Source organism: Rosa chinensis, chromosome 3, assembly GCF_002994745.2.
Source record: "Rosa chinensis cultivar Old Blush chromosome 3, RchiOBHm-V2, whole genome shotgun sequence".
Classification (NCBI taxonomy): Eukaryota; Viridiplantae; Streptophyta; class Magnoliopsida; order Rosales; family Rosaceae; genus Rosa; species Rosa chinensis.
In genome coordinates this window covers 32,183,582-32,210,491 of record NC_037090.1, presented here as the reverse complement: position 1 = coordinate 32,210,491, position 26,910 = coordinate 32,183,582, and the positions used below count along the sequence as shown (strand labels likewise).

The 26,910-nt window shown below is 39.7% G+C and overlaps 2 protein-coding genes and 2 pseudogenes across 2 annotated transcripts; 3 read left to right on the top strand and 1 right to left on the bottom strand.

Annotated features, from left to right (window-relative positions):
* The first annotated feature begins 481 nt into the window (after positions 1-481).
* Positions 482-11,060, top strand: LOC121052308 (secreted RxLR effector protein 161-like). Its single transcript, XM_040517037.1, has 2 exons — positions 482-775; positions 10,911-11,060. Exons 1-2 carry the CDS (start codon positions 482-484, stop codon positions 11,058-11,060), a joined length of 444 nt encoding a protein of 147 aa, XP_040372971.1.
* A 446-nt stretch (positions 11,061-11,506) lies between these two features.
* LOC112193660 lies at positions 11,507-11,964 on the top strand (annotated as a pseudogene).
* A 1,934-nt stretch (positions 11,965-13,898) lies between these two features.
* LOC112194452 lies at positions 13,899-14,591 on the top strand (annotated as a pseudogene).
* Positions 14,592-23,434: 8,843 nt separating this feature from the next.
* LOC112194451 lies at positions 23,435-23,932 on the bottom strand. Its single transcript, XM_024334690.1, has one exon. The coding sequence runs from the start codon at positions 23,930-23,932 to the stop codon at positions 23,435-23,437; it is 498 nt and encodes a 165-aa protein (XP_024190458.1).
* Positions 23,933-26,910: the final 2,978 nt, after the last annotated feature.

Genomic DNA, 26,910 nt, shown 5'->3' with positions numbered 1-26,910 from the left:
AAGGTAGAGAGAGAGAGAGAGCTGAAGGAAAATGAGGGTAGAGGCTAGGGTTTGAGAGTGTGTTCCTTAAATACCTCTCCCCTTTAATGAATGTGAAAAGTCGAATCTGCCCCTCCTTTTGGGCCAATGGGCTTGGGCTGCTCCTATTTCATTTTTCTCTTAATTTCCCTCGAGCCCAATCTGAAAATACATCTTCAAACATCCTTATTTCTCCGACACTTTACTGAATCCTTTCTGAAAAATTTTCCGGGCTTGTTCTAAGCCTCGATACTTTAAAAATAGTTTCCTATACCCAAATAGGATTTTTTTTTCTAAATTCTTAATCCTTTAAAATGGCCTCAAAGTCTTAACATAAGCGTGAATACTTGTGTACCTTATGAATACGTAGTTTCATACATTATGCGACAAATTAAAATAAACAAGAAAAAGTACGGGGGTCTACAAGGTGTGTACAAGGCTAGATTTGGTATTTGCAGTAGGGATGTTGGCTAGGTTCCCTTCTAATCCTGGACACAAACATTGGGTTGCAGGGAAGAAAATTTTGAGATATTTGCAGAGAACCAAAAATCATATGTTGGTGTACAGAAAAGTTGAAAGCGTAGATGTCGTAGGGTACACTGATTCAGACTTTGCAGGGCATTATCCGGAATCTATGAAATCTACTTCTGGGTATGTTTATGTGATGGCAGGAGGTGCAATTGCCTGGAAAAGTGTCAAACAGACTCCGATAGCTACCTCCACTATGCAAGAAGATTTCATTGCTATTTATGAAGGGGTATGTCAAGGTTTATGGCTTAGGAACTTTCTGATGTAGACTAAGTTACTGGATTCCCTAAATAGCAAACCTTTGAGAGTGTTTTGTGATAACTCTGCGGCTGTTTGCTTCACTAAGAATAACAAGAGGTCAACGAATTCTAAGCACATTGATCTAAAATATTATAGTGTTAGAGAGAGAGTTAAGAACAAAGAAATTGAGATAACACAGATTGCTACCTTATCTCAATTAGTTGATCCATTCACTAAGGCATTGAGTGTAGCACCTTTTTAGAAACATGTTGCTGATATGGGAGTTCTTCCCGCTATAGATGCCTAGCTAGGATCAGTGGGAGCATCGCATTTTGTTGTAGGAGTTTTAATTTTAGTCAGTTTTCAATTTTTGTAACCCTGGAACTTGAGTAGTTTTGCTGTTATATTTGAGTTTATTTTCTGTTTTGTTGTCTGAAATTTGATACTCATGTAATGACTGAATTTTATTTCAATAAAACCATGGTACTATTTAGAAGCTTTTCTTGCTGCAGCCTTGTGTTTTGTAATGTTTCTGTGTTCAATTTTCTGCAAATAGCTATTTGTATTGTGATGATTAGAATAAGTTGAATGAAACAACTCTACAGGTTCCTACTTCAGTTGCAAGCACTTTAAATTATGGTTTATAATGGTTTCAGCAGTGCTTGAGATTTTGATAGTCAAAATCCTTTGGTTTGGACCATCATACACAAATAATACACTTTACTTTTGATAGATACTCATAAGTGTATGGATGAATTTAGTTAAAATTGTATCAATCGAACTCCTGTGAGTTATGCAGTCAGTTTAGTAGTTATGGGATGGCATGCTTTTGAAAAATCATGTTCTTTCCTTAGCTCTTTTCCTGCTGTTTGGCTTGACTGAGTTTGTATCAAGTTTCTGAATTTTATGCAGTTTCATGTGCACGCTTCAGAGGTTATTTCATTGTTTTAATTGTCTGCAGTTGAGTGAATAATGTAGTCCAAGTGGGAGAATGTAAGATGTGGACATAAATTAATCACCTAGAGTAACTGTATATGATTACTTGTGAATGGAATAACCGAGATTGCATTGGATTCTTACCCTGTTGTAATAAGGAATTGTATCTGTATCCTTATTGTTTAGGGAACTTGATATACTTGTGAATCAGGTAATATATTGATACAAGATAGAGGATATTACTTGAAGTATTAGGATACGTTAATGGGAAGAATTCTGATATCTTACCTCTATATATATATAAGGTTTGGTCCCTGCGTTCTTTACACACGAGCTTTAAGGAACTCAGCCCAATTAAGAGTGAACTCGGACTTAGAGCAACTGCAAAAGACTAACCTTGCTTCAATGGCTTTTGACTCTTTTTCTGCATCAGGTATGTTCTCTATTATGACCAATATATATACTAGTTTAACATGCCTTTAGTCTTGTGTTTATATACATGTGAATGTGCTATATTAGTGATTATTCAGATTTAATTCACATGGCGGCTGACAATGGTCTCCCTCCTAGGCCATCTGCAAATAACCCCAATGCGCCAATCCTGAACAGTGACCAATCAATTGGGCAAAGTGTCTTGACCCAAAACTTTCATCATCCAGTTTGTTTCTCGCAGGAATAGGCTGAATGATGAGAAGGAAATTGATCGGTGATCAGATCCGTGGAGACCCAATGCTAGGTGGGTATGAATGTTGGCTCGAATTCGTCCATGTCTTTGCTCAAGGCAGTTATCAGTTGGATCTGATCGAGAAGAAAATACCTTGAGACCATGGGGTGGTGGGGGCTCCTAAATGACTTGATTTTGATGGTGGCGTTAAAGGATTAATCATCGCAAAGGAAGATCGAGATCCGACTTGAGGATGGTGTGACGGGAGTGGAAATCAGGAGCGGCAGGCCTTGAGGCAGGTTATCGGCAATGTGGGGGTTGAACAAGGGCTCCGATTTGAAGTCTCAAAGGCAAGAACTGCGGCATCGGGCATCTAGGCAGTGGCGGGCCTGGTGGTCGACGATGCGGGGCTACCCTCTCATAGAGCAGTGCCCGTATCAATTTGGTGTCCTAAAGCAAGATGGAGGCCCAAATCAGCTTGGGTGCCCAACTTTGTTTGGTGCCTTAGCTGGTCTTGGACGGTCTGGGCCTGGGCCCTAATGGCTGACTAGGGCTGCAAAAATTAGATTTTGTAGTTGGACCCTCCTTTTCAGGTAGACATTCTCTGGGTGGATGTCCGCTACAGCCATGTGGGTTATTGTTGGGCCCACACTTCAAGTTTTACATTTGAGATCTAGGCAATTTTGGTCTTATGTATTTCGCCTATTTATTATGTCCTAGAGTTATCATGGTAATGAGTGGTCTAGCCCTATGTACCACCATTGTACCACCACAACTTCTTATCTGTCTCTAGATGGCAGCCGAAGAGTATGTAATGGTCATTCTGGCTTGAGTAATAATAGTAATCGATTGTGGTTTGATTCAAAAACAATGGCCAACGTTACTAAAATTTGTTAAATTACAAAGAAGCTAGCTGTTGCCTAACTAGCATCACTAAAATGTGCAAGGAAAAATTGTTTTTTAAATCAAGATACTTGATAGTTACCTATCATGATTATTTGAGCTACTTAAGAACCTTTTCACTAATTTTACGTGACTCTTGATGTATAAGTTACAAATAATCAATACCTAGTGACATTATAATTTGTTCAAATATAAACAAATTTTCACTATTTTCATATGAGTGTGAGGGACAACGTACAAATATGTGACAAACAAATTTTCACTAACTTACATGAGTGTTGATAGCTATTAGTTGAGATTCCCTTCATTGTGCTCTCCTTGAAGCATCTGATGCTGTTCTTCACCATGTTCCCCGCATAGCTAATGTTGTAGTTCATTTTACTAGCTAGTGTAGTAGTATCAAACGATTCTAACCATTATGATGCTTAATCAATAAATTTATTGCATCCTCTTAAAAAAAATAAACTACTAACGATGCATATATCAATTACGTTGAAATAGTCATAATTTGACCTCATCGATATTATAATTATATCCAAAATATCTTCAAAACTAATTCTTATGTACCAATATTATCCGCAATATATCAAAATTTCCATAAACACCCAAAATTTCCATCAAAATTTCTATAAATTTAAAATATTGAAACTATTTTAGGGAATCGATATTTGAGAGAAAATTTGATGTGCTTTCATTGATAATAGGGGCCTCTTTATATAGAGGATTACAAGCATAAAATTAGAGTTATATATGGAAACATAATCGTACAATGATTGAATATCTATTAAGATTCTCCAAGATTATCTCTAAGCATAACCCTATTACAACTAGAGCAAGTAACCTACAGTTTGGCCTGACACATATTCTGGATTGACATGAACACTCTCCCTTGTGTCGCCCAAACATGGTGCTCTTCTCGTTGCCTCATTAAAAACCTTGTTGAGTAACACAAACCCAGTGGGACAAAAATAACCTTGGTCGAAGGGGAAAAAGAGCACAACACACCCTTCATGTTTCGAGATCAACATGTAGATATCTCCCCCTGATGTTTGCGTCTCCCCCTGATGACTACGATTATGGAAGTTCGGATAACTTCCGCAAGCCAATGCTTGTAACATTTTCTCGAACGTGGATTTGGATAATGACTTAGTAAACAAGTCTGCCACATTGTCTTCAGATCGAACTTGGTTCACTTTGATCTTAAGGAGCTTCTATTGTTGCTGATTGTAGAAGAACTTAGATGATATATGCTTGGTGTTTTCACTTTTGATGTAGCCTAGCTTCATTTTTTCAATGCAAGCAGCATTATCCTCATAAATGCTGGTAGGCTCATCTGTGGTGGACTTCAAACCACAATTGCTTCGAACATGCGTAACTATGAATCTAAGCCATATACATTCACGAACCGCTTCATGAAGAGCAATAATCTCTTCATGGTTCGAAGAAGTAGCGACTAGGGTCTGTTTTATAGACCTCCAAGATATCGCGGTCTTACCGATGGTGAACACGTAACTAGTTTAGGAACGATCTTTATGTGGGTCAGAGAGGTACCCAACATTAGCAAGACCTTCCAAAACACTTATGTCATTTTGGGATGGGGAGAGGGAGCGCAGACCACTGTTGGTGGCGTTCTTGACATTTGATGGGTCCGAATCCATCGTCTCTCTATAGGGATAGAACAAGCCCATATCAATCGTACCACTTAGGTATCGAAAGATATCTTTAACACCAGTCCAATGACGTCGTGTTGGCGCAAAGTTATATCTAGCTAACAAGTTCACGGTGAAAGAGATGTCAGGTCATGTACATTGAGCTAAGTACAATAATGCGCCTATTGCACTTAAGTAGGGCACTTCTGCCTCTAGCACATCTTCATCGTCATCTTTTGGACGGAATTGATCCTTCTTTGGATCAAGACTAAGGACGACCATTGGGGTGTTTGAAGGCTTAACTTTGTTAGTATTGAAATGCCTAAGCATCTTTTGGGTATAAGTTGATTGATGAATCATGATACCATCTTCACGGTGCTCAAGTTCCAAACGAGGCAAAACCGTGTTCTCCTTGATCTTTCATCTCAAACTCAGATTTCAAGTGTTCAGCGGTTTCCCTTAACTCTTTAAGGGTGCCAATTATGTTCATGTCATCACCATAAACCGCTACTATTGCAAATCTAGAACATGTTCTCTTTATGAACACACATGGGCATAGTTCATTGTTAACATATCTCTTCTCAATCAAGTAGTCACTTAAATGGTTATACCACATCCGTTCGGATTGCTTTAATTCATATAGAGCTTTTCAATCTTATTGCAAAAACGCTATGTGGTTTAGAGCCACTTGATTTGGGTAATTGAAGTCCATCAGGAACCTTCATGTATATCTCTATATCTAGATCCCCATATAGATATGCAGTAACCACATCCATAAGCTGCATGTTTAGTTTTTCAGAAACTACCAAACTAACAAGGTAGCAGAACATAATAATGTTCATTACGGGAGAATAGGTCTCCTCATAGTCGATTCCAGGGTGTTGTTGTTGATACCACTTATACCACATACCACCAAGCATAAGTAACAATCTCATACGTGGTCCGCGTGACACGGTAAATCCCGCCTACAACATGCATCCGATAGACCGACACTCGAGCTACCTCGCTATGGTGGAGGTCGGTCGGTATCTCGCAGGGAGGCCACCCTTCCATGCTCTCCAAAAGACTTCAAGAGAGGCAATATGTGCATTGTGCACATCAGAAATATGGAATAGAATGAGACTTTCTTTAGCTATAAAAAGGTGTCCACCCCTTATTAGAATAGGATAGGATCCATGATCCCCACACTTGTATACTATAAAGGCTACTTAGCCTCACTCATTGTGAAATCTCTAAGTGGACATGGCCTTAACTCTTAGACAAGGTGAACCACTATACATGTTGTGTCATTTCTCTCTCCATCTCTATCTTGCCTCATACTTAGTTCTTGTATTCTCACTCAGAAACAGTTATGAGAAGTCTTGCCCCACAAGGCGAGCTTTGTACCTTACAATCTTGTTTCTCTCATTACACTTCCTAACGAACACTCATTTATGACCAACTGGTTTGGTGTTGGGCGGTATTGGCACAACTGGTTCAAATACCTTTCTCTTCGATAAAGAATCAAGTTCTGCCTGAATTGCTTCTTTCCATTTTGGCCAATTAGCTCTACGTTGGCATTCATCAATGAAGTGTGGTTCAATGTCATCGGTCTTAATAATCTCACGCACTACAGAATACGCGAATACATCATCTACGATGATGAAGTTTCGTTCCCACGTCCCATGTACACTAGTGTAATTTATAGAGATCTCTACATTCTCAAGGATAGGTTCTGACATTGAGGCGTCCCCCAAAGATGTCTCTTGGACATAACTATAATCCGAAACATTCTCATAGGACGGATTTTGAGTATCGATGATCAAAGGATTTGTTTATGCATCATTCGCTCTTTTTCTAGGGTGAGTATTCCTTGAACCAACCGGTCTACCGCGCTTCCTAGCGGGACCTGCAGCCATAGATGCCACATCACTGCCAATATGGGCAGTGGCGTTACGTCTAGTATTTGGGACGTCAATCCTTGCAGGCACATTTGTAGCAAGTATATGTGATCTCGTCACTTTAGCAGTATCAGAAAATGGATCAAGCAGAGTATTTGCTACATTCTAAAGCTCGATAGTTCTTTGCATTTCTAGTTCGGACTGTGTGGTACGGAGATCGAGATGAGACACAGTGGGGATAGACCACGACAATTCCTGTCATTTATGCTGAACATGTGTGTTCTTATCTCCCCCTAACGATAGGAAGATTGTATCATTAAAGTGACAATCCACAAATCTAGTGGTAAAGTGGTCGCCTTCAAGGGTTCCAGGTAGTGGACAATAGTTGGAGCTTCATATCCAACATATCCCATTCGTCTCTATGGACCCATCTTAGTACAATGTGGTGGCGTAATAGACACATAAATGGCACACCCAAAAATGCGTAAGTGCGAAATATCAGGTTCGTACCCAGTCACTAGCTGTAATGCAAAATAAGGTTGGGCGGCAGTGGGTCATAGACGAATTAGCGTCGCTGCATGCAATATTGCATATTCCCAAGCGGAAACAGGGAGATTGGTGCGCATAACCAGTGTTCGTGCTATCATTTGTAGGAGCTTAATAGCGGCTTCCGCGAGACCAATTTGGGTATGAACATGAGGAACTGGATGCTCTACATCAATCCCCAATGACATGCGATAGTCATCAAAAGTTTTTTATGTAAACTCCCCAGCATTATCAAGTCGAATTGACTTAATTGGGTGGTCTGGGTAATGAGCCAGTAAACAAATAATCTGGGTTAGGAGTTTAGCATAAGCAGCATTTCTAGTGGACAATAGCGCGACATGTGACCAGCGTGTAGACGCATCAAGCAATACAATAAAGTATTTAAAAGGTCCGCAAGATGGTTGAATTGGTGCACAGATATCCCCTTGGATTCTCTGAAAGAACGGAATGAGTATTTTTGGATCCTTTGCGTAGGACGGTCTCGGTCCTAATTTCCCTAAGGAACAGACTTTACAAAATGAGTGAGAGGCCTTAGAAGCAACCAATGAGGATTTTGGTTGGGCCTGAGCATTTGAAGCAAATTAAATTTGTGATTAGATCACCCATCATGGCATTAGGACCATGGGAAGTGGCATCCATGGCGCCATGGCCATGGGTGACACCAATTATGGTGTTGTCAAGGGGGACATGGGCGGCCCTAAGCCGGCAGTGGACTGCAGCGACGCCAGAGGTGGCTGCAGCGGCGGTCACACTAAGTTCAGGAATCAATCTTTGATTCTTGCTTCGTTTCGCTCGAAAAATTGGATGTCCGTGTGAAGTTTTTAGTATATGGATCATCATATCACGACCAGAATATCTTAGTCAGTCATGCCAAAGCCAATATGTGTCAGAATCCAAGAGATCTTCTCTTATCACATTATTGGATTCAATAGGTCAAATTGTTGTGACATAAAGTCCACTAGATTGACCCATAAGCTTCTCTAAGATGCACTTTCATCCACAATCATTAGAGGTAATGCAAAGGAACTATTTTTCATTTTCTGTATGCGCTTCTGCATGAAATCCGTTGGCTCTAATATCTTTAAAGCTCAATAAGGTTCAATTTGCCTTAGGAACGTACAGAGCTTCTGCGACATTAGTCAAAGTGCCATTTGGCAAGAGGAATTGGGCCATTCCATGTCCTTGAACTAAACCTGATGGCCCAGCCATCGTAGTCACAAAGGAATATGTAGGCAACATCTCTAAGAATAATTACCTATGGCGGAGAATGGTGTGCGTAGTTGCACTATCGCCAAGACATTGTAGTTCTCCAGAATCCATTCCTAAAAGAAAAAGTTCGTAATTAAAAAGAGTCATAATGAAAAGAACTCAATTTTTATTAATATGCCAAATGGAATTACATCATTGTCTCTTTAACTAGAGAAAATCTAATCCAAAAAGCTAGCTAATGCAAAACAATGGTAGTCGTTTAACTTCTTAATTTCGGTAACTCCAAAATAAATGTGACCAGGTCAGTAGAGAGATGTCGATGGAGCAAAACTTGTTTACGTACCACTTATCTCAAAACATTCCTAGACATCACACTTATGTTGGATGAGCCTAGTTTGAAGAAAGACTAAACCATTGGCATTTACTACAAAAATAATATGGCAATTGCCTACATCTCTTAGAAAATATAAAAGACTTAATCAAAATTGCCATTCTCTTGGCCCTTGAAGTCTTCAACCCTTAGATCGAGATCGTCATCTTGATCTTCTTGCGCCATATAATTTGCTTCCCTTGCTTCACAATACGTCTTGTATGCATTTGCAACATTCTAGGGTACTTTACATGCTTTGGCCTTGGATGCTCCACACCAAAGAAAAACATCATTATGGTCAGGCTCCCTTGATTAGGGTGCTCTTTGGGCGCGTTGGGAATGACTATTATCCAGGGTGGCACCACCACCATAGCTGAAGTGTCTGCCTCTCTCTCTCTCTCTCTTGACACGTTAACCTCCACGGTTCCATGCACGCCTATCTTGGCGGTTTCCTTCCTCTTTGGGGCGAGAATATGGACCAGAACATCTAGAATTATCCATTTCCTTAGGGTTTTGCTCCTTGGGCCCTCCCTTAGGGGCATGACTATAGTTAGATTCCGGAATAGACTTGGTTCCCATAGGTCTAGAGTTATAGTTCTTCACAAGTATGTTGTCGTGCTTTTTAGCTACGTTCATGGCTCCAATAAGCTCATGAAACTTTGTGATGTGTCCGACATTGACATCAATCCGATAATTGTTTGCAATCATCAATGCAGAGGCGGGGAAGGTAGAGAGTTTTCTTGATCAACATCGTATCAGTGATATTCTTGCCACAGAATTCCATCAAAGACTTGATACGAAGGGCTTCTGAGTTGTAATCAAGCACAGACTTAAAATAACAGAAGCGGAGGCTGTGCCATCTCACTTCTAAATCAGGTTCACGAACGTTGCCAAATTGATGCTCAAGTTCTACCCATAGCTTTCTAAGGTCCTACTCATTCTAGAGTGCGTCATGAGAATGATGGCTTTAGCTTGGTTTGCCTCAAAAGTAGCTCTATTCGCTTCCAAAGTGGTAGCTTGTTGAGGAATAAGCACGTTCTGACTTGGCTCTTGGATCGTGTCTAGGATCCCTTTAGCCTTAAGATGCTAATGCACATCACAAACCCATTTGTAGTATCCTGCACCTGTTGTGGAGCAAAGTTCAACTTGTTCAGGTTCCTCATCCCGAAAAACAACAAGAAATTAAGGTTAGTTTCGAAACAAAAAAAGCTACCACGAAAACATATAAAATTTCTGAGCGTAGTTGCTCCCAAGAAATTAGTGGTTTCTGAGCATAGTCATTTCCAAGAAATCTGATTCCAAGAGGTATAGGGTTAGATCGAAACAATGATGTGTTTGTGGTCGATCAAAACTTCTTAACAAACTCTAAGTTTAAAGGACTCTACAAGCTCCAAGCTTGGAGTGAGCATGAACCCCCACAGTTCGGCTTTTGGTCACCCCAATGAAGAAGAAAGGGGTGCAAGTCCTCGAGAAAAGAAAAGAAATTGAAATTACTATAGCAAAATAGTTAAATAAAAGAAAGAAATACCTTTTTTTTTTCCTCTTTGACTTTTACAGAAAGTGTGTGCCTTCCTCTCCTTTTTTTTCGTCTTCTGCCTTTGACCAAAGGTGTGGGTTGTGGGCCTCCTTCCGTTTCCTTTTTTTTTTTTTATATTCCTTTTCTCCTTCTTCCGGCAGTAGGCCACGAGCCTCCTTCCTTTTTTTTTTTTTTTCTTTTCTTGATCTTCCTGCAGTAGGCCGTGTCTCCCTTCTTTTTTTTTTTTTCCTTTCTGCCTTATTCTGGGCTGGGCCGCCCAGAACTGAGGACAGGTAGCAATTGATTCTGGGAGTTCCGGCGGTTCAAGGATGTGCAGCGTTTCTGCAGGCCGGTCTGATAGCTTTCTAGCTGGTTCTGGAAGTTGTGTTTTTTGTTCCTGGATTTTGGAGCTAAGGTGCTGTTTGTGACCAAATTTGATGGTATATGGCAGTCTGGAAGGTTGCGAACCGGGCAAGGATCCTTTTTCCCTTCTGGGGGCCAGTTCGGTACTTTTTCGACCAGTTCCGATGACTCCGCCGCCGATTATGGGCTCCTGGGATTGGGGGCTTCAAGGTGTGCGGCGGTGGATGCTCGGATTTGAGGGCTACAAAATTAGGGTTCCAGGGTTAGAGCTTCGTACTGATAATGTGTTTTAGGGAATCGATATTTGAGAAAGAATTTACTGTGTTTTCATTGATAATAGGGGTCTCTTTATATAGCGGATTACAAGCATAGAATTAGAGTTGTACATGGAAACATAATTGTACAATGATTGGATATCTACTAAAATTCTCCGAGATTATCTCTAAGCATAATCCTATTACAACTAGAGCAGGTAACCTAGAGTTTGGACCAGATATATATTCTGAATTTACTTGAACAGAAACCGAAATTTTGAGCATTGAGAAGCCCAGATACAACACAGTCCGATTGGCTTTGGGGTCCATTTGTGTTACACAGGGGCCAAGACATCATTTCGCCATAGACCCTAGCGTCCAATAAAAACCCTACGCTGAGAGCACAGATTGAGAAGCTGAGAAAGAACGCGAGAAGATGCAGATCTTCGTGAAAACCCTAACGGGGAAGACGATCACCCTGGAGGTGGAATCGTCGGACACCATCGACAATGTGAAGGCCAAGATTCAAGACAATGAGGGCATCTCACCGGACCAGCAAAGGCTCATCTTCGCCGGAAAGCAGCTCGAGGATGGCCGAACCCTAGCCGACTACAACATCCAGAAGGAGTCTACTCTCCACCTGGTGCTTCATCTCCGTGGCGGAGCCAAGAAGCGTAAGAAGAAGACCTACACCAAGCCCAAGAAGATCAAGCACAAGCACAAGAAGGTCAAGCTAGCCGTCCTCTAGTTCTACAAGGTCGACGACTCCGGCAAGGTGCAGAAGCTCAGGAAGGAGTGCCCCAATGCCGAGTGCTGCGCCAGAACCTTCATGGCCAACATTTTGACAGGCACTACTGTGGTAAGTGTGGTCTCACCTATGTTTACTAGAAGGTCGGTGGCGACTGAGTTTCTTCTTTTACTAGCATCAGTGTTCTTGGGGATTTGAACAGATGGTTTAATTTCATGGTTTAGAACTTGTAATCCTCTTTTGTGGAGTCTTATACTGAGAATTTTGCTTCTGAATTATGGAGTTCAATGGTTAATTTTTGATGAATTTACTTGTCTTCCAATTCTGTTAGCCTCGATATAATATTGGATGGATCAAATTGGTGATTCCTATCAGATTAATTGATGTAGCTTGTGTTTCTACAATTACTTGGAAATTGGTGGTTGCTATATACTGTGGAGTGGGCTCTCCATTATGCTTTTTGAAATGGTTTCCATTTGTTCGGGTTAAAGTCATTGTCCCTTTCAATCTGGTTTTGTTTGTTATTCGTATTTGGTTGCAAATGGTGCACTAGCTATCCATCTGTTTGACTATTTTGCTGTTTATTTGGAGTAGTTTACTCTTTCTTTCCTTCAAACAAGTTGTGATTGCTTCAGTTTCACTTTTTTTCTACTAAGCCATCTGGGTTTTTGGCTTTGTGACAATTGAGGTTATTAACTAGTTAACTATTGGCCAGAATTTGGTTCCTTAATGAGTAACTACGTGTTTAATGATCATACCAGGATGTAAAAAAATAACAGAAACTAAATGGTTTTTTCCCCCTTCTGTGTGGTGTTGTGGTGATGTGTTGGTAATACTTCTGGCACAAATGTGCCACTAGTTGTAATATTTGGGCTGGATGAGAATTCTGGCTAACTTAATCTACCTTTTTGAGACTGATTGACTATATATGATACCGATTGAATCCTACATCTATGCATTTGACACTGGTCTGTTAACCCTCTGGTCATGTTTATAGCAGTTTTTGATCTATAGTCGCTGTCTTAGTTGTGGTTGCTGTATTAGTTTTATATTGTTAACTGATATGCATTTAGCATTGTCATTTTGTTTCATGATACAGCTTTTACCATTACTCTGCAGTTCTATTGTAGTTTTGTTTCCACATCCAATTCCATGTTCACTACACACTCTTCAGTAAGTTCACTAAGTTGTCTAATTTGTGCCTTTGATTATGCTTTTGTGCCAAAGACTCTTGAAGTGATTTCCTGCTTGATATCACCAACAAATGCATTGCCATTTGCTTTGTTCCCTTCCCTGCAGAGATGCTTTTGTTTTTGCAGTTTCTCACTTTGCTTAGGATGAGTTCATCCAATGTTAAAGAGTGAATAGATTCCTTCTCTGGTGATTCAGAATCAAAAGATGAATTGAGTGTGCTTCCTCATCGTGTTGATAATGCATTGCTTTCTGGCCACCAAACATCTACTTGCATCCCTCCCTCCCTCTCTCTCCGGTGTCTCACTACTACTGGCCTTGCTCTCTATTGTTGCAAAGCTTTGGCCTCTTTTTTTTTTTTTTTCTCCTCCCCCCATTTTTCTTCACTGTAAACCTCTTTTTATAGGCTTAACGATCAGCTCGATATGAGGAATGATTTTGTTCAAATTTGAATCAATCTTTATCACTGTGCCGATGATTCTCTCATTCAAAAGTAAGATGACCACCTTCACCATATTGTTTTCTTTATGTGATTTATTTCCCAAAAAAAAAAAAATCAAATCTGTCGACCTTGACCTACTTTTGAATGTGCAATAGGTGGAGATTATCCAAAACATACAACACCAATAGTCGATGAGTATGCTAGAGTCCAACATACGCCTCTGCTGGTTTTATTCCATTCTTTGTTTTCTTACCTCTTTTTTCTTTTCCCTTTTTTGGCTAGAACCTCTTTTTTCTTTTTTTGGAGAGGCATCCAGGAGTTATTTTTTCACAAAGAATCCATTAAAAATGGGTTCTGTAACTTTTCATTTTTAACATACCTTGACCAAAGTATATCATAACCAATAATGGATCACAAACTAACTTGAACTCTAGGCTCAACACCGAAGCAGGGTTTAACCGGAACTGGGGAGAAATAGGTGATCGGAGATTGAGAAATGGAGGATGAGCTCAAGAACTTCATCAAGGTATGGATCACAACCATCTTATGTCTATCTTATTGCTATTACATAGTCTCCAGATTAATCCTAAAGGGTCTTCTCAGGCTCATCTCTCTCCTCCCAGTCTTCTACCTCTTCATCACTGCCCCTAGCTCTCCATTCCTTCCATCTCTGTGGACCCACAATCATCTTTCTAGTCCAGCTTGGCATCTCCAGGCTCCTTCTCTTTTCCTTTAACCTTGGCCCTCTATCACCAACCCCACCTTCACTCTTCCATTTTATCTCCATAGCTTGCCTCCCCATCAAAATCAAACAAGACTCACCTAGAAAAACACCCCCCAATCCCAAAACCACCAAAAATCCCAGAAAGCCAATTGGTCAAAGTGTCACAAAGGAGTTGCCAATTGTGGTAGCTGTGAAGGCAGTGCTTTTGGGTATGTGATCCTAGCCTTGTACAGTTCCCACATGTACTTGAGTCTAGATATATTCTTTCCCCTTATCGCGATTCCGGCTCGAACTGTTTTTGGGTTTGAGCTCAAGCCGCGCAGTCCAACAAGCCTTATCTCTCAACTTCACTTCAAGACTTTTGGGGCCGTCTAGGCCTCATCAACGGGCTCGGCCCGACCCATTGGTAGCGGGCTTAGGGCCGGGCCGGACAGGGCCTTACTCCATTTTTAAATAGTAGCAGGTCAGGTTGGGCCGGGCTTTATTGTAAATTGAATGATCCAAGTCCCATCCATTTAATGCGGGTCTCGCTGGCTTTTTCAGGCGGGGCCGGGTTAAGCCTTGCTGGCTTTTTCGGGGCTGGCCTTGCGGGCTTTATTTACAAATAAATCTTTAAAGATAATATTTTTTATAAACTTATATTTATATATCATACACTCCAAAGAGAAACCTCTATCAACTTAAATAAAATGGGAAAACCGACCGTTGGATGAGATTATTATAATAAATTATGAGTGTGGTAAATAATTTAGCCAATTTCACCATATTTTTGAATCCGATCGAATTGATCAACCGTCGTCACTTGTATGTTTTCTTGGTTGACCAATGGCATGAAGACCTCGAAACGTGCTTATTTTTTCACATCACGTCTGTAAATATTCCATCGATGGTTGTGCATGGACATAAAACAAAAATTTCAATTTTAATTGCAAAGATGTTGGCCTATATTAATTTGCCTCCTAAAGTCGTATGACTTGTATATTGCATTTAAATTGTTGAGGTTTATTCTAAAGCAACCATGAAGTGGAAAATGAATTTAGAGAAATCAACCGCTCGATTGAGAGATTGTAATGTTTTATGGTGATTGTAAAAAATTCAGCTAATTTGATTCTCGTTTCGAATTTGATCAATTAGGTCAAATTTAGTTACTCTTATAAACCTATATCTATATATCATACACTCCAAAGAGCAACCCCTATCAATTCAAATAAAATGGAAAAATGGACCGTTGGATGAGATTATTACAATAAATTATGAGTGTGGTAAAACATTTAGCCAATTTTACCATATTTTCGAATCCGATCGAATTGGTCAACCGTCGTCACTTGTATGTTTTCTTGGTTGACCGATGGCATGACGACCACGAAACATGCTTATTTTTTTGCATCACGTCTGTAAATATTTCATCGATGGATCTACGTGGACATAAGATAAAAATTTCAATTTTAATTATAAAGATGTGTTGGCCTATATTAATTTGCCTTCTAAAGTTGTATGACTTGTATATTGCATTTATATTGTTGAGGTTCATTCTAAAGCAACCATAAAGTGGAAAATGAATTTAGAGAAATCAACCGCTCGATTGAGAGATTGTAATGTTTTATGGTGATTGTAAAAAATTTAGCTAATTTGATTCTCGTTTCGAATTCGATCAACTAGGTCAAATTTAGTTACTCTTATAAACCTATATCTATATATCATACACTCCAAAGAGCAACCCCTACCAATTCAAAGAAAATGGAAAAATGGACCGTTGGATGACATTATTACAATAAATTATGAGTGTGGTAAAAAATTTAGCCAATTTCACCATATTTTCGAATCCGATCGAATTGGTCAACCGTCATCACTTGTATGTCTTCTTAGTTGACCGATGACATGACGGCCGCGAAACATGCTTATTTTTTCACATCACGTTTGTCAATATTCCATGAATGGATGTGCGTGAACATAAGATTAAAAAAAAAAAATTAATTACAAACACATTGGCCTATACCAATTTTCCTTTTAAAGTTGCATGACTTATACATTGCATTTAAATTCTTAAGGTTTATTCTGAAGCAACCATGAAGTGGAAAATGAATTCGGAGAAACCAACTGCTCGATGGAGAGATTGTAATGTTTTATGGTGGTGTAGAAAATCCAGCCAATTTGGTTCTCGTTTCGAATTCGATCAACTAGGTCAAACTTAGTTACTCTTATAAACCTATATTTATATATCATACACTCCAAATGACAACCTTTATCAGTTCAAATAAAATGGAAAAACCGACCCAAAACACTCTAAGGGATTATTTCCCTATTACCCAATTAATTCTTTTTTATTTATTTTTGGGACTTTTTTGCCCTTTCCTTCTTTCTCACTTAGAGGGAGAAGTCATCCTCCACCTTGCCGGACTCCAGTGACCAGTGGCCGGTAGCGAACTCCGATGACCGGAATCCGGCGACCGGTAAACGGAATCCGGTAACCGATGACCAAATCCGGCTATTATTGCCCCCCAGTAATCATATTATTGCCCCCCAGTAATCATATTATTGGCCCCCCAATACTCATATTATTGCCTCCCAAAAATCATATTATTGCCTCCAATAATCATATGATTGCCGTCCAGTGAATTGTACAAACTCCCAAAATCAAAATGAATACACTCAGGCACAATTGATCAATTTATAATCATATTATTGCCCCCTAATAATCATATTATTGCCTCCTCATAATCATATTATTGCCCCAATAATCATATTATTACCCTCCAATAATCATATTATTGCCCTTAAGTGAACCAAAATGAATACACTAAAGACACAATTGATCAATTTATATGTTCAATTGTACACGTTCACCTTTTTTTTTCCTTTCCCATTCTCGGAGCTCACAGTATACAAAAAAAAAAAAAGTGATATGGGCACCCAGAATTTGCTTTGGGCACCCACCGGAGTGTGAGGCCAGTGCAGGATTGGTCGGGGAGCGGAGTTGGATCGTCATCGTCTTCGTCGAGATGGGAAGAGTTGGCGAAACAAGGTTGATGGGACCGGACCACCGACCTCAACCTCAACCACCTTACGTCTTTGTCGCCGTGGGTTCCCCAATTAAGACCCGGCCAAGATCCGAATCGAGAAACAGAGACGAGATGGCCCAGAATCCGCCGGGTCGATTGAGTTGTTGGCCCGAATCCGAAGGTGGAGCGCCGGAGCAGCCATGGCAGAGAGAGAGAGAGAGAGAGAGAGAGAGAGAGAGAGAGAGTCTGGGGGAGAGAGAGTATGGTTTGGGTGACGGCGGCGCTCGGAGGTTGAGGTCGAATCCGGATGCAGTGCTCCTATCTTCTCTGATGGCGGTGGAGACTTGATGGAGGTGGTGGCCCGAAGCTGCCGAAGCAACCATGGCACAGAGAGAGAGAGAGAGAGAGAGAGAGAGAGAGAGAGAGAGAGAGAGAGAGAGAGAGAGAGAGAGAGAGAGAGAGCGAAGCCGGAGGTGAGGCGCGGCACAGAGAGAGAGAAAGTCTGAGAGGATAGAGTTTAATAGGGGGCAAAATTGTCACTATAGGTTAGATTGGGTAAATGAGGTTAAAAAACTCTTGGTGGAGTAAGTGGGCAATTTTTGGGCTAAAACTGGGTAAGTGGTCACGGCCCCTATAATTATTTAGCCACATTTTGAGGAAAAAAAAATTGTATTTTTTTTTTGGTTATACAAAATAAGGCCATTTTCGGCCCATTTCGGCCCTATTTGGCCCTATTCGGAAGGCCGGCCCTTGCGAATCGGGCTTTTCGGGTGGGTAAGGATTAGCATATTTAAGCCCTGGCCAGACCCTACCCGGCCCTAAATTTTGTTGACTTTGACTAGGCCCCGCCCGGCCTGACCCTAAGCCCTAAAATTTAGGGTGGGGCCGGCCCTAGTCCGGCCCATGATGACCCTAAGCTTTGTCCGTCAAGTTCTCCAGCCCTAGCCCGACCCATATATAACCCTAAGCTTTGTCCGTCAAGTTCTCCGGGGATACTTTTTTTTTTTTTTTTTTTTTGAAAAGGGGTTGGGAACCCAGCCTAGCTGGGAGGCTCAGCCCCACGCCCGGTTTCATTTATTATATTAATATTAAAATGTTGTAATGGGGGGACGTAGAACCTGAACCCCGTGCTACAGAGAAACAACTACAATAATCCTCATAGAGAACATCCTGAATAATAACAGGTGTCCCATCTAACCAAACATCATCAAGTGCACCTCAACTAGCAAGGTGAGCTAGCCTATTAGGTACACCATTTGCTTCACGGTAAATGTGTCGAATTCTAACTAACTGAAAAGCACGTAGATAATCCTTACAATCATCTAAAACTCTACTTACCTCAGAGAAACTTTTCTCTTTGCTATTAAGAGCAGCAATCAGAATGGCAGAGTCGCTTTCAACATCTATGTTATACCACCCTTGGTGAATCCCAAGGAGAAGATCGGCTCTACATGCCTTCGCTTCCATATTAAGAACCAAGTGTGCATGTACAAAAGGTCAAGCTAACGCAGCAATACCCATGCCCATATCATTCTTGACCACCACTCCAATACCTCCATAACCATTTTCCACCCTAAAAGCACCATCCACATTAATTTTCAGTCTGCCTGGAGGCGGGTTCTGCCATTTCACAGGGAACCTCTTTTTCTTCTTAACAGCTTTGGGATGATAAACTTGAAAGTCTTCCAACATTTTCACGGTCCACTGAATCATGTTTCTCCGGGGATACTTTATTCCATATAACTTGGTAAGAATAAGTGCAACCAGTTTCTTTTATTTCAAAGATATGGAAGAGGAAGCTGATTGACTTCTGAACAGAAGCACGTCCTTAACAAGTAAACAGTAGCAACCATAGATTTTTTTTCCCTTTTAGGTTGCAAACTCAATATCACTAAGGGTCTAGCTTCTTTTCTTTACTTGGATTTTCCTTGTATATAATGCTTACCTCTCAAACATACTATGATGGAAAAAACTTTTAAAGAACGCGAGTTACTAACTAATCTAAAATAAAAGTAGACTGTACTGGCAACAGACAATACAAGCAACTTGTAATAAATTGGACTATTCTATTCAACACATGACTTTTCTAAAGCTACTAGGAAATCAGAAGTTGCAAAGCGTTAGGAGAGTATGTCTCCTACTTGTTCGGAGACTCAAGGGAACTAAATGAAGATTGCAGAATCATATCAAGGAGAGAAAATCAAGGAAGATAACTCTCACTAATCTTGAGATAAAGGTGTCTTTTAATCCATATCATTTTGCATGATTCTAAATTGATATGGATTGCTTTTAATTGATCTGGAAAATCTCATTTGATTTAAAATGTTTTCCAAATGCATATCCGATTGAGATTTTGATCACAATTAGAAAAGTTTTGATTGCATATTCAAAACAGTTTTAAAACCTTTCCATGTTTATCTTATTCACTGATTAAGAAGAAATTTGATCAAGGGGGAGTCTTGCTCCTCTATATAAGGGTTTAAAACTGATTTGTGAGGCAGAGTTTTTGATGCAGAGAAAAATTGTTCTTCCTTGAACTGCACATGTTTGTTCAAATCTTTTACTGAAAAACTCTCATTGCTTGTTTCATGTTTTATCTTGCATACTTTATTACTTCCGTAATTAATTCTCAAGATCAGTGAGTTGAATGAGTGCAAGGAAGATTGAAGATTGAAGTGCGAAAATATTGTGTTGATCTAGTTAGGAGTTAGAACAGTAGTAAAACAAGTTAGCAGTTGGCTAATTGAAAGTGTTTGTTATGAACAACACTACTTGTATACTGTAAACTCTATTGTTTCATATTGGATTGAATTTTCATGTTGGCTACGTTAAAAGCCACACAGTGAAGTTTCCTCAGTGGAGAGGTTTACACTGTGTTAGCAAATCCTGTAAATCCTATGTACTTCTTGTTAAAACCATTACATTGTCAAAGCAGTTCCATCAAACATATTGCACTAGTGTTCTGTTAGGTATTTTCATTTGGCATCCGAGCGGGTTCTAGAACCTTCTAGTAATCCCAGGGAAAATGGAACATTCGCGTGATAGGGCTGCTGGAGGATCTGTCAATAGTCCTCCCTGGTTCGATGGGGGTTGTGAAAAGTACACACAATGGAAAATTTACATGAAATCTTATCTATTTGCACAAGATGAGCATGTTTGGAACATTGTTGGAAATGGCTGGAAGACTCCAATGGTTTCTAGCAAAGGTGAAGGCTCTTCCACAAGTATCCCAAAACCAAGGAAAGACTGGACAGAAGAAGAGGTACGCAATCTTCAAGCGGATTTCAAGGCCAAGAATAGCATCTTCACAGCTCTATCTGAACGAGAAAAACTGAGGATCAGTCATTGTGATACTGCTAAGCAAGCTTGGGATCTACTTCAAACAACCTATGAAGGTAATAAAAAGGTACGGGCTCAAAAACTGCAAAGTCTGATTTATGAGTTTGAAACTATGGCTATAGGGGATGATGAGACAGTAGATGACTTTCATGGTAGAATTCTGAAAATTGTTGGTCAGTGTCGTAGCTTGGGAACACCATTTGAAGATGACAAACTTGTCAAGAAAATTCTGAGGGCCTTACTTGAAAAATTTCATTCCAAAGTTACGTACAGGAGTCTACGTACGGAACAGTTCGCATACAGGGATCATCATATACACGCCTAGTGGCAGCATGTTATTCAACTAGCTAGCACCCATCTATCTTGTCCAAAGCAAGTTCGGCTTCATAAAAAGGCAAACCATGATAGGATGAGATGCCAAAGAAATGCAAATTTTTGTGTGCATAAGTTTCTATTACACGAAATATTAGTTTGGTCTTGATGTATCAAATATCAACTACCCGTTAACACCTCCCCACTAATTCTCTAAACACTTTACTTTCACTCATACAAGTGCCTCAATGAAAGCCACAGTAAGAGGACACAGACATTGATTGTACCCGTGGTTTGATCTGTTTAACCCATTGTCATCCTTAATCTATGACAAGGAAGAAACTCAAACATGATTAAAAAATTATTGTAATTTGAGGCCATAATTCTGTTTGAGGCCATTATGGTAATTTGATCTCCTTCTCACGTTTTCTTCTTTCTTTTGTTCCCAGGGGCGGATCCAGGATTGAACCATTGGACGGGCTGAGATTTCTTAAACAAAAAAAAAATTATATATATATATGGAGAATCTCGACAGTGCGAGAGAATTTTATTAATTTAAAGAAAAGATACACCTAGTCAGGGGGGGACGTAGTGAGCCCTACCCCTCAAATACATATCTATACAAAACTAAAAAACAAAATAAACGTGCAATGCAATACAAGAACCTAAACTAACTAAATCTAACTCTACGAGTTCCACAAGCTTCAAACTCTTTGATCACCGATTCATTGTCAATAGATTCAGCATATTCCTTCTCAATGTGAAGGACCATACAATCACCAAGAAACTCATCTTCCATCTTGTTTCTAAGTCTATTCTTAATGATGTTCATAGCTGAAAATGCTCTTTCAGTGGTCGCCGTAGAAACAGGAATAGTCAAAACTAGACAAATCAATCTATAAAGCATAGGAAAAAATTCTGACTTCCTTGTTTGAACCAACATTCTACACAAATCAGAAATGGATTCCAAATTCTGGAACTTTGGATCACTACGCATATCTTTCTCATAATATGCACACTCTAATTCTAGAGCAAACATTTCATTATCAACAAAATCTTCAGGATAAAACTTCTTTGGAAGATTGCATGCATCTTCAGTTTTAAAATTTCTGAAGTTATCATGAGGATCCAAGGTTGAACTAAATATAAGAAGTTTAGATGTTTGGTCTGAGAATCTTCTATTCAACTCACTCAACTAAAAATCAATTAAAGCATTGAAGACATCTATATGGTAATGATGCTCAACTGTAATGAAATCTCTTTGTTGGCAACGACGACCTGTACCATCCTTATAACGAGCATTCATATCAGGCATATCAATATCATGCTTTTCACAAAAAGTTTCAACATTTCTACCAAGTCATCCCAGCTTTCTTCTCTCATCTCTTGAAGAAATCATTTTGTATTTCCAACAAACTTCATAGCATGTACGAAGTCAAGAGATTTTCGCTGCAATGTCTGACAAAGAACTTCAGTAATTTTCATCAATTTGTGCATTAGAAGCAAGCAGAATACAAAATCAAAAGACCTCATCGCTTTAAAAACAGCCACAACTTCTCCTTGCAATTCCAAGGGTCCTTGCTCAATCATATCATCAAGAGTTTTTTTGTTGAACTAAACAATTCAATCAATCTCTTAATTGAACGAAAATGTGAGCTCCTGCATGTAGCAGCAGCTCGTTGCAAACTAGAAACTTGATTAGCACCAATACCTGTTTGAAGTTGGCCACAAGCTACCAAATCTGCAATATTTTCTTCCTTTCTCACAGCTTGTAATGCAGAATGACGCTTAGCAGAAGAATCAACAAAATTCACAATTAAGCTTAAAGTTGAAAAAAATTGCCAAATCTCATACACCCCTTTAGCTGTAGCATTCAATGTCAATTGCAAGCGGTGAGCAAAACAATGCACATAATAAGCATAAGGACACTCTTGAAGAAACAATGCTTGTAACCCATTATAAATACCTCTCATATTGCTAGCACCATCATATCCTTGACCGCGCATATTTCTCACTTGAAGATTGTACATAGTAAGTACTTTAGAAATTTCATCTTTAAGAGTTTATGAGGTAGTGTTAGGAACACTCACAATCTTAAAAAATCGTTCTCGAATAAAACCTTGACAATCAATCAACAAACCTCAAAATAATGGCCATTTGTTCCTTACTAGATGTATCTATTGCTTCATCAACAAGAATACAATATTTGGAATCTCCAACTTCTTCACGTATCTTGTTCCTCACTTTATTACCAAGAATATTTAGAAGCTGCTTTTGAATTGATGGACTAATGTACTTGGCATTTCCGGGAGCATTTCCCAAAACAACTCTCTAAACCTCTACACTCATTCTTGAAAAAGATTTTATGACTTCTCTAAAATATCCCGCATTCAATGAGTTTTCAGTTTCATCATGGCCTCTAAAAGGAGCTCCTTGATTAGCTAGCAATCTTAAACTTTCTATTAGCCTCAATCGATTGTCCTCTATATCCTTACTAGATTTTGACTGAAAAACTATTTCAATTTGTTTGGTAGGATTTCTTAATAAATCCCATTTTTGCATTGCAGCATGATGGGGAGAATTAAGGCTTCCTACATGCTTCGTCAACATATTATCACCACCAAAACCCTCTTCCAAGCCTTAAACCCATCAACGGTGAATGCTGGATAGTGAGAATCTTTAGTGTCAAATAGAAAACAAGGGAAGCAATACGTCCTATCAAGAGCAATTGAATATTCAAGCCATGGATTGTCCTTGAACCAAGAAAACTGAAATCTACGTTGTTGACTCCCTTCTTCAGTGAATGGAAATTCTAACTCAAGTTGAAATGGACCCAACAAAACATAGGCTTTTCGAATACTATCCCGCTCATTCACTGGATCTGGATATTTCCATATGGCACAACGTAATCCAGGATCACGTTCAAAAGCGTTGACATTATTTTGTGGTTCAGGAATGGAAGGTTGGGGTTCAACATCAATATTTGGAGAGGATATGGAAGGTTCAGAAACCACATTTGAACTTGGCGACTCAACATTTGTTCTTTTAAACCATGAGTCAATGAATTTTGATCGTTTCGGTTTTGGCTCATGATTTGACATTTTACTCTAACACCTATAAATTAAGAAATTAACTTTGAATCAACTACTTTTCATAATAACTAATTTAACAAAAATATAAAAAATCACAATATAAGCCACAATTTTATATGCACTGATCGATGCACAAAGAAAGGAAAAGAAAAAAGCACCTCGGAAAGCAGTAGACTCAAGCAGAGCTTTTGCCATTCACTTAATCCCTTTGTGTTCCACATTTTACTCCTGAGTCCTGTTTGAAGTACAAAGACACAAAGTTGATTAGCACAACACTTTAATTAAACCCAAACTTGATTACTCATTAGCACAACAATTGCTGCCTTATACTTTAATTAAACCCACTTGATAAGTATTGAAATCAAATAATCAATTAAACATTTAAACCCACAAGGCCACAACAATTGCACAGCAGAATTGCAGAAATAACTCAAAGAAGACCCACACATCAATCAACATAATTGCAGAAATCCAATATGATGGACCTTGATAAGTTTTGAAAACAATCAATTAATCAAACCCACATCAATTAAACAATAAATTGTAGAAGAAGAGAATGCCCAGACCAAGAGAAATAGAGAATTTGACCGGCTAACCGCAACCTTCATTAGTTCATTCTTCAATGAGTTCAATCCACGAAATCTTCAATCCAATACAACCTACGAACATGAATTTCACATCAATCCTTATTCCTTAACCCTATAACTTGCCCCAAATTGGATTGATTCAATTAAACAAAATCTTACATTGAATTCATTGCCCAAATTGAAGAGGGAGAGTAACTGAGTAAGAGAAGTAGATCCACCCCTGAGAGAAGTGAGAGACGAACTGGAGAACTGGAGACGAGCTGGACTAGAGCTCAAGAAGTAGATCCGCCCCTGAGGAGAGTGAGAGACGAACTGGAGAATCGAGAAGTCGAAGTCTTCTTTGAGAGAAGTGGAAAAGCCGAGAATGGCAGAACTGCAGCCTACAGGAGTTTAGACTTTAGAGGAGGAGGAGCCGAGGAGGAGACGCCGGAGAGAGTGAGAGACGAAATGGAGAATCGAGAAGTCAAAGTCGAGTGATTGGAGTGAACTAGAGACTCGGACTCGGGAGTGGGTTTAGGAATTAGGACAGCCTGGACGGGCTTGAGGTGGACCGTGGACAATACCCAACTAAAAAAAAAAAAAAAGTATACATCTAATTTTTTTTTAGGCCCAAAATTCTCGAACGGGCTCAAGCCCGCCCCAGTTACTATGTAGATCCGCCCTATTTGTTCCCCTTGTGGATTTGGTTCCTTTAAAGTTAGTAACTATGAAGTTACGTGCATTTCATAAAATTCTGATCATCTAAATACTCAAACAGTATTTTAAGAACCTGCTTAATAAGGAAAAAAAACGCTCTGTAGACGCTACTAAGAAAAAGAAAAGGTTTCGTGCTTGGAGTTTCAGAGGTTATGTTGCTCCGTCCAACGGCCCGTCCCTGTGACGGTGTCATTGGACTAGTAGATATCGTAGGTATCAGTTGTCAGCCCACAAGTAAAGGCCGGATTCAGAGTGGTGGCAGAGACAAGAAGGAGCGGTGCTGGAGCACTATATTTTGGCGGCCATGTCTGCAACCACCAATGTGGGTCATCGAGGTAGGCACACCTTTCTTCCCGGGACTTTGGCAATCTGGTGTAGGGCGGCGTTCCGGATCTACCTGGTTATTGGGAACCATGGCAGACCACCCTATTTGGAGATCTTTGGCCTTCATGATTCAACGTCGATGTTCACAGGACCATCGCTTGTTGCAACCACTGATGCCAGTCACGGATCGTCAGCGGCGTGGCTCGTCATTGGCAGTCGTCCATCTTAGAAGGCACGCGAGGGAGACAACTGCCAAGTTCGGGTCGTGGACCAGTCCTGCGAGTTTGGGCCTCTCTTGTGGCTATGGACCTGTCAGGCGGGTTTGGGTCACTCATGTGGGTTTGGGCCATTGCTTGTGGTTCTGTCATAGGTATTATGTTTTCCTATTATTAGGTTTCAATTGTAGGTGTATTTTAACTACAATAAATCCTTTCCGACTCTTGGTAAGGACATGTGGGCTTTGTCCATGTCTGCATTCTCAGTATGCATTGTCTGCCCTAGCGAGGTGGCGGATCATGCATTGGTTGCAACCTCCTGGTGGTAGGATGAAATGACGTATCGTCGGTTTTATTTCCGATCGGCAGCATATTGGGAAAGCTACTTAATTAGTGGTACTGTGGCACTGCTTTAACTTTCAGATATGCCACCGTTATTGTAAAGAAAATGGAGTAGTCGGTATGACACTCTTTGCTATCAGGTGCATGTTTGAATACATTGTAGATGTAGAGACTCCTGTTATTATTTGGGAGGTTCTCTTGATGTGTATTATAATACGGGGTTTAAGTATCATGTCCCCTTCTATGTATTCATCCATTTCATTAGTAAAGACCTGAGGGCAGCCGCAAAGCCCTTATTTCAAAAAAAAAAAAAAAAATTCAAACGGCTAAAAACATGCCACATCAACTAGATAAAAAGATTTTAAACTGCTGTAAACGTCATCATGTTCTAGCATTTATTTTTCTTAAGATGCCGTTATCTCCTCTTTCTTTATCTGCATTTTCTCTGAAGCCTCGACCGTGACTTTAACACGAGGATCTTAATGCTCTATTGTTTATCTTGTTGTCGGTTTTATAACTTTGTTCGAGTAGTTTTTTCTTTAGCCATATCCCAGTTATATTAATATGGAATTTTAGGTTTTGCAATTTGTACTTTGGATGGGTCTGATTACCAATGGGGAGGAATTTGACCTTAGTTATGTTTCTTATTAGAAACTGATCGATGGAAAGATCATGCTAAGGACCTTAAAAACAAAACAAATAGAAGTCCTCTATCTAGAAATTTAGCTTTTCATGGATTAAAAGGAAGAGAATCACGCACAGAGCGCATTAGCTAACTAATTTCTTTTCTTTAATTCAATCTATGAATTATGGATTTGAGATA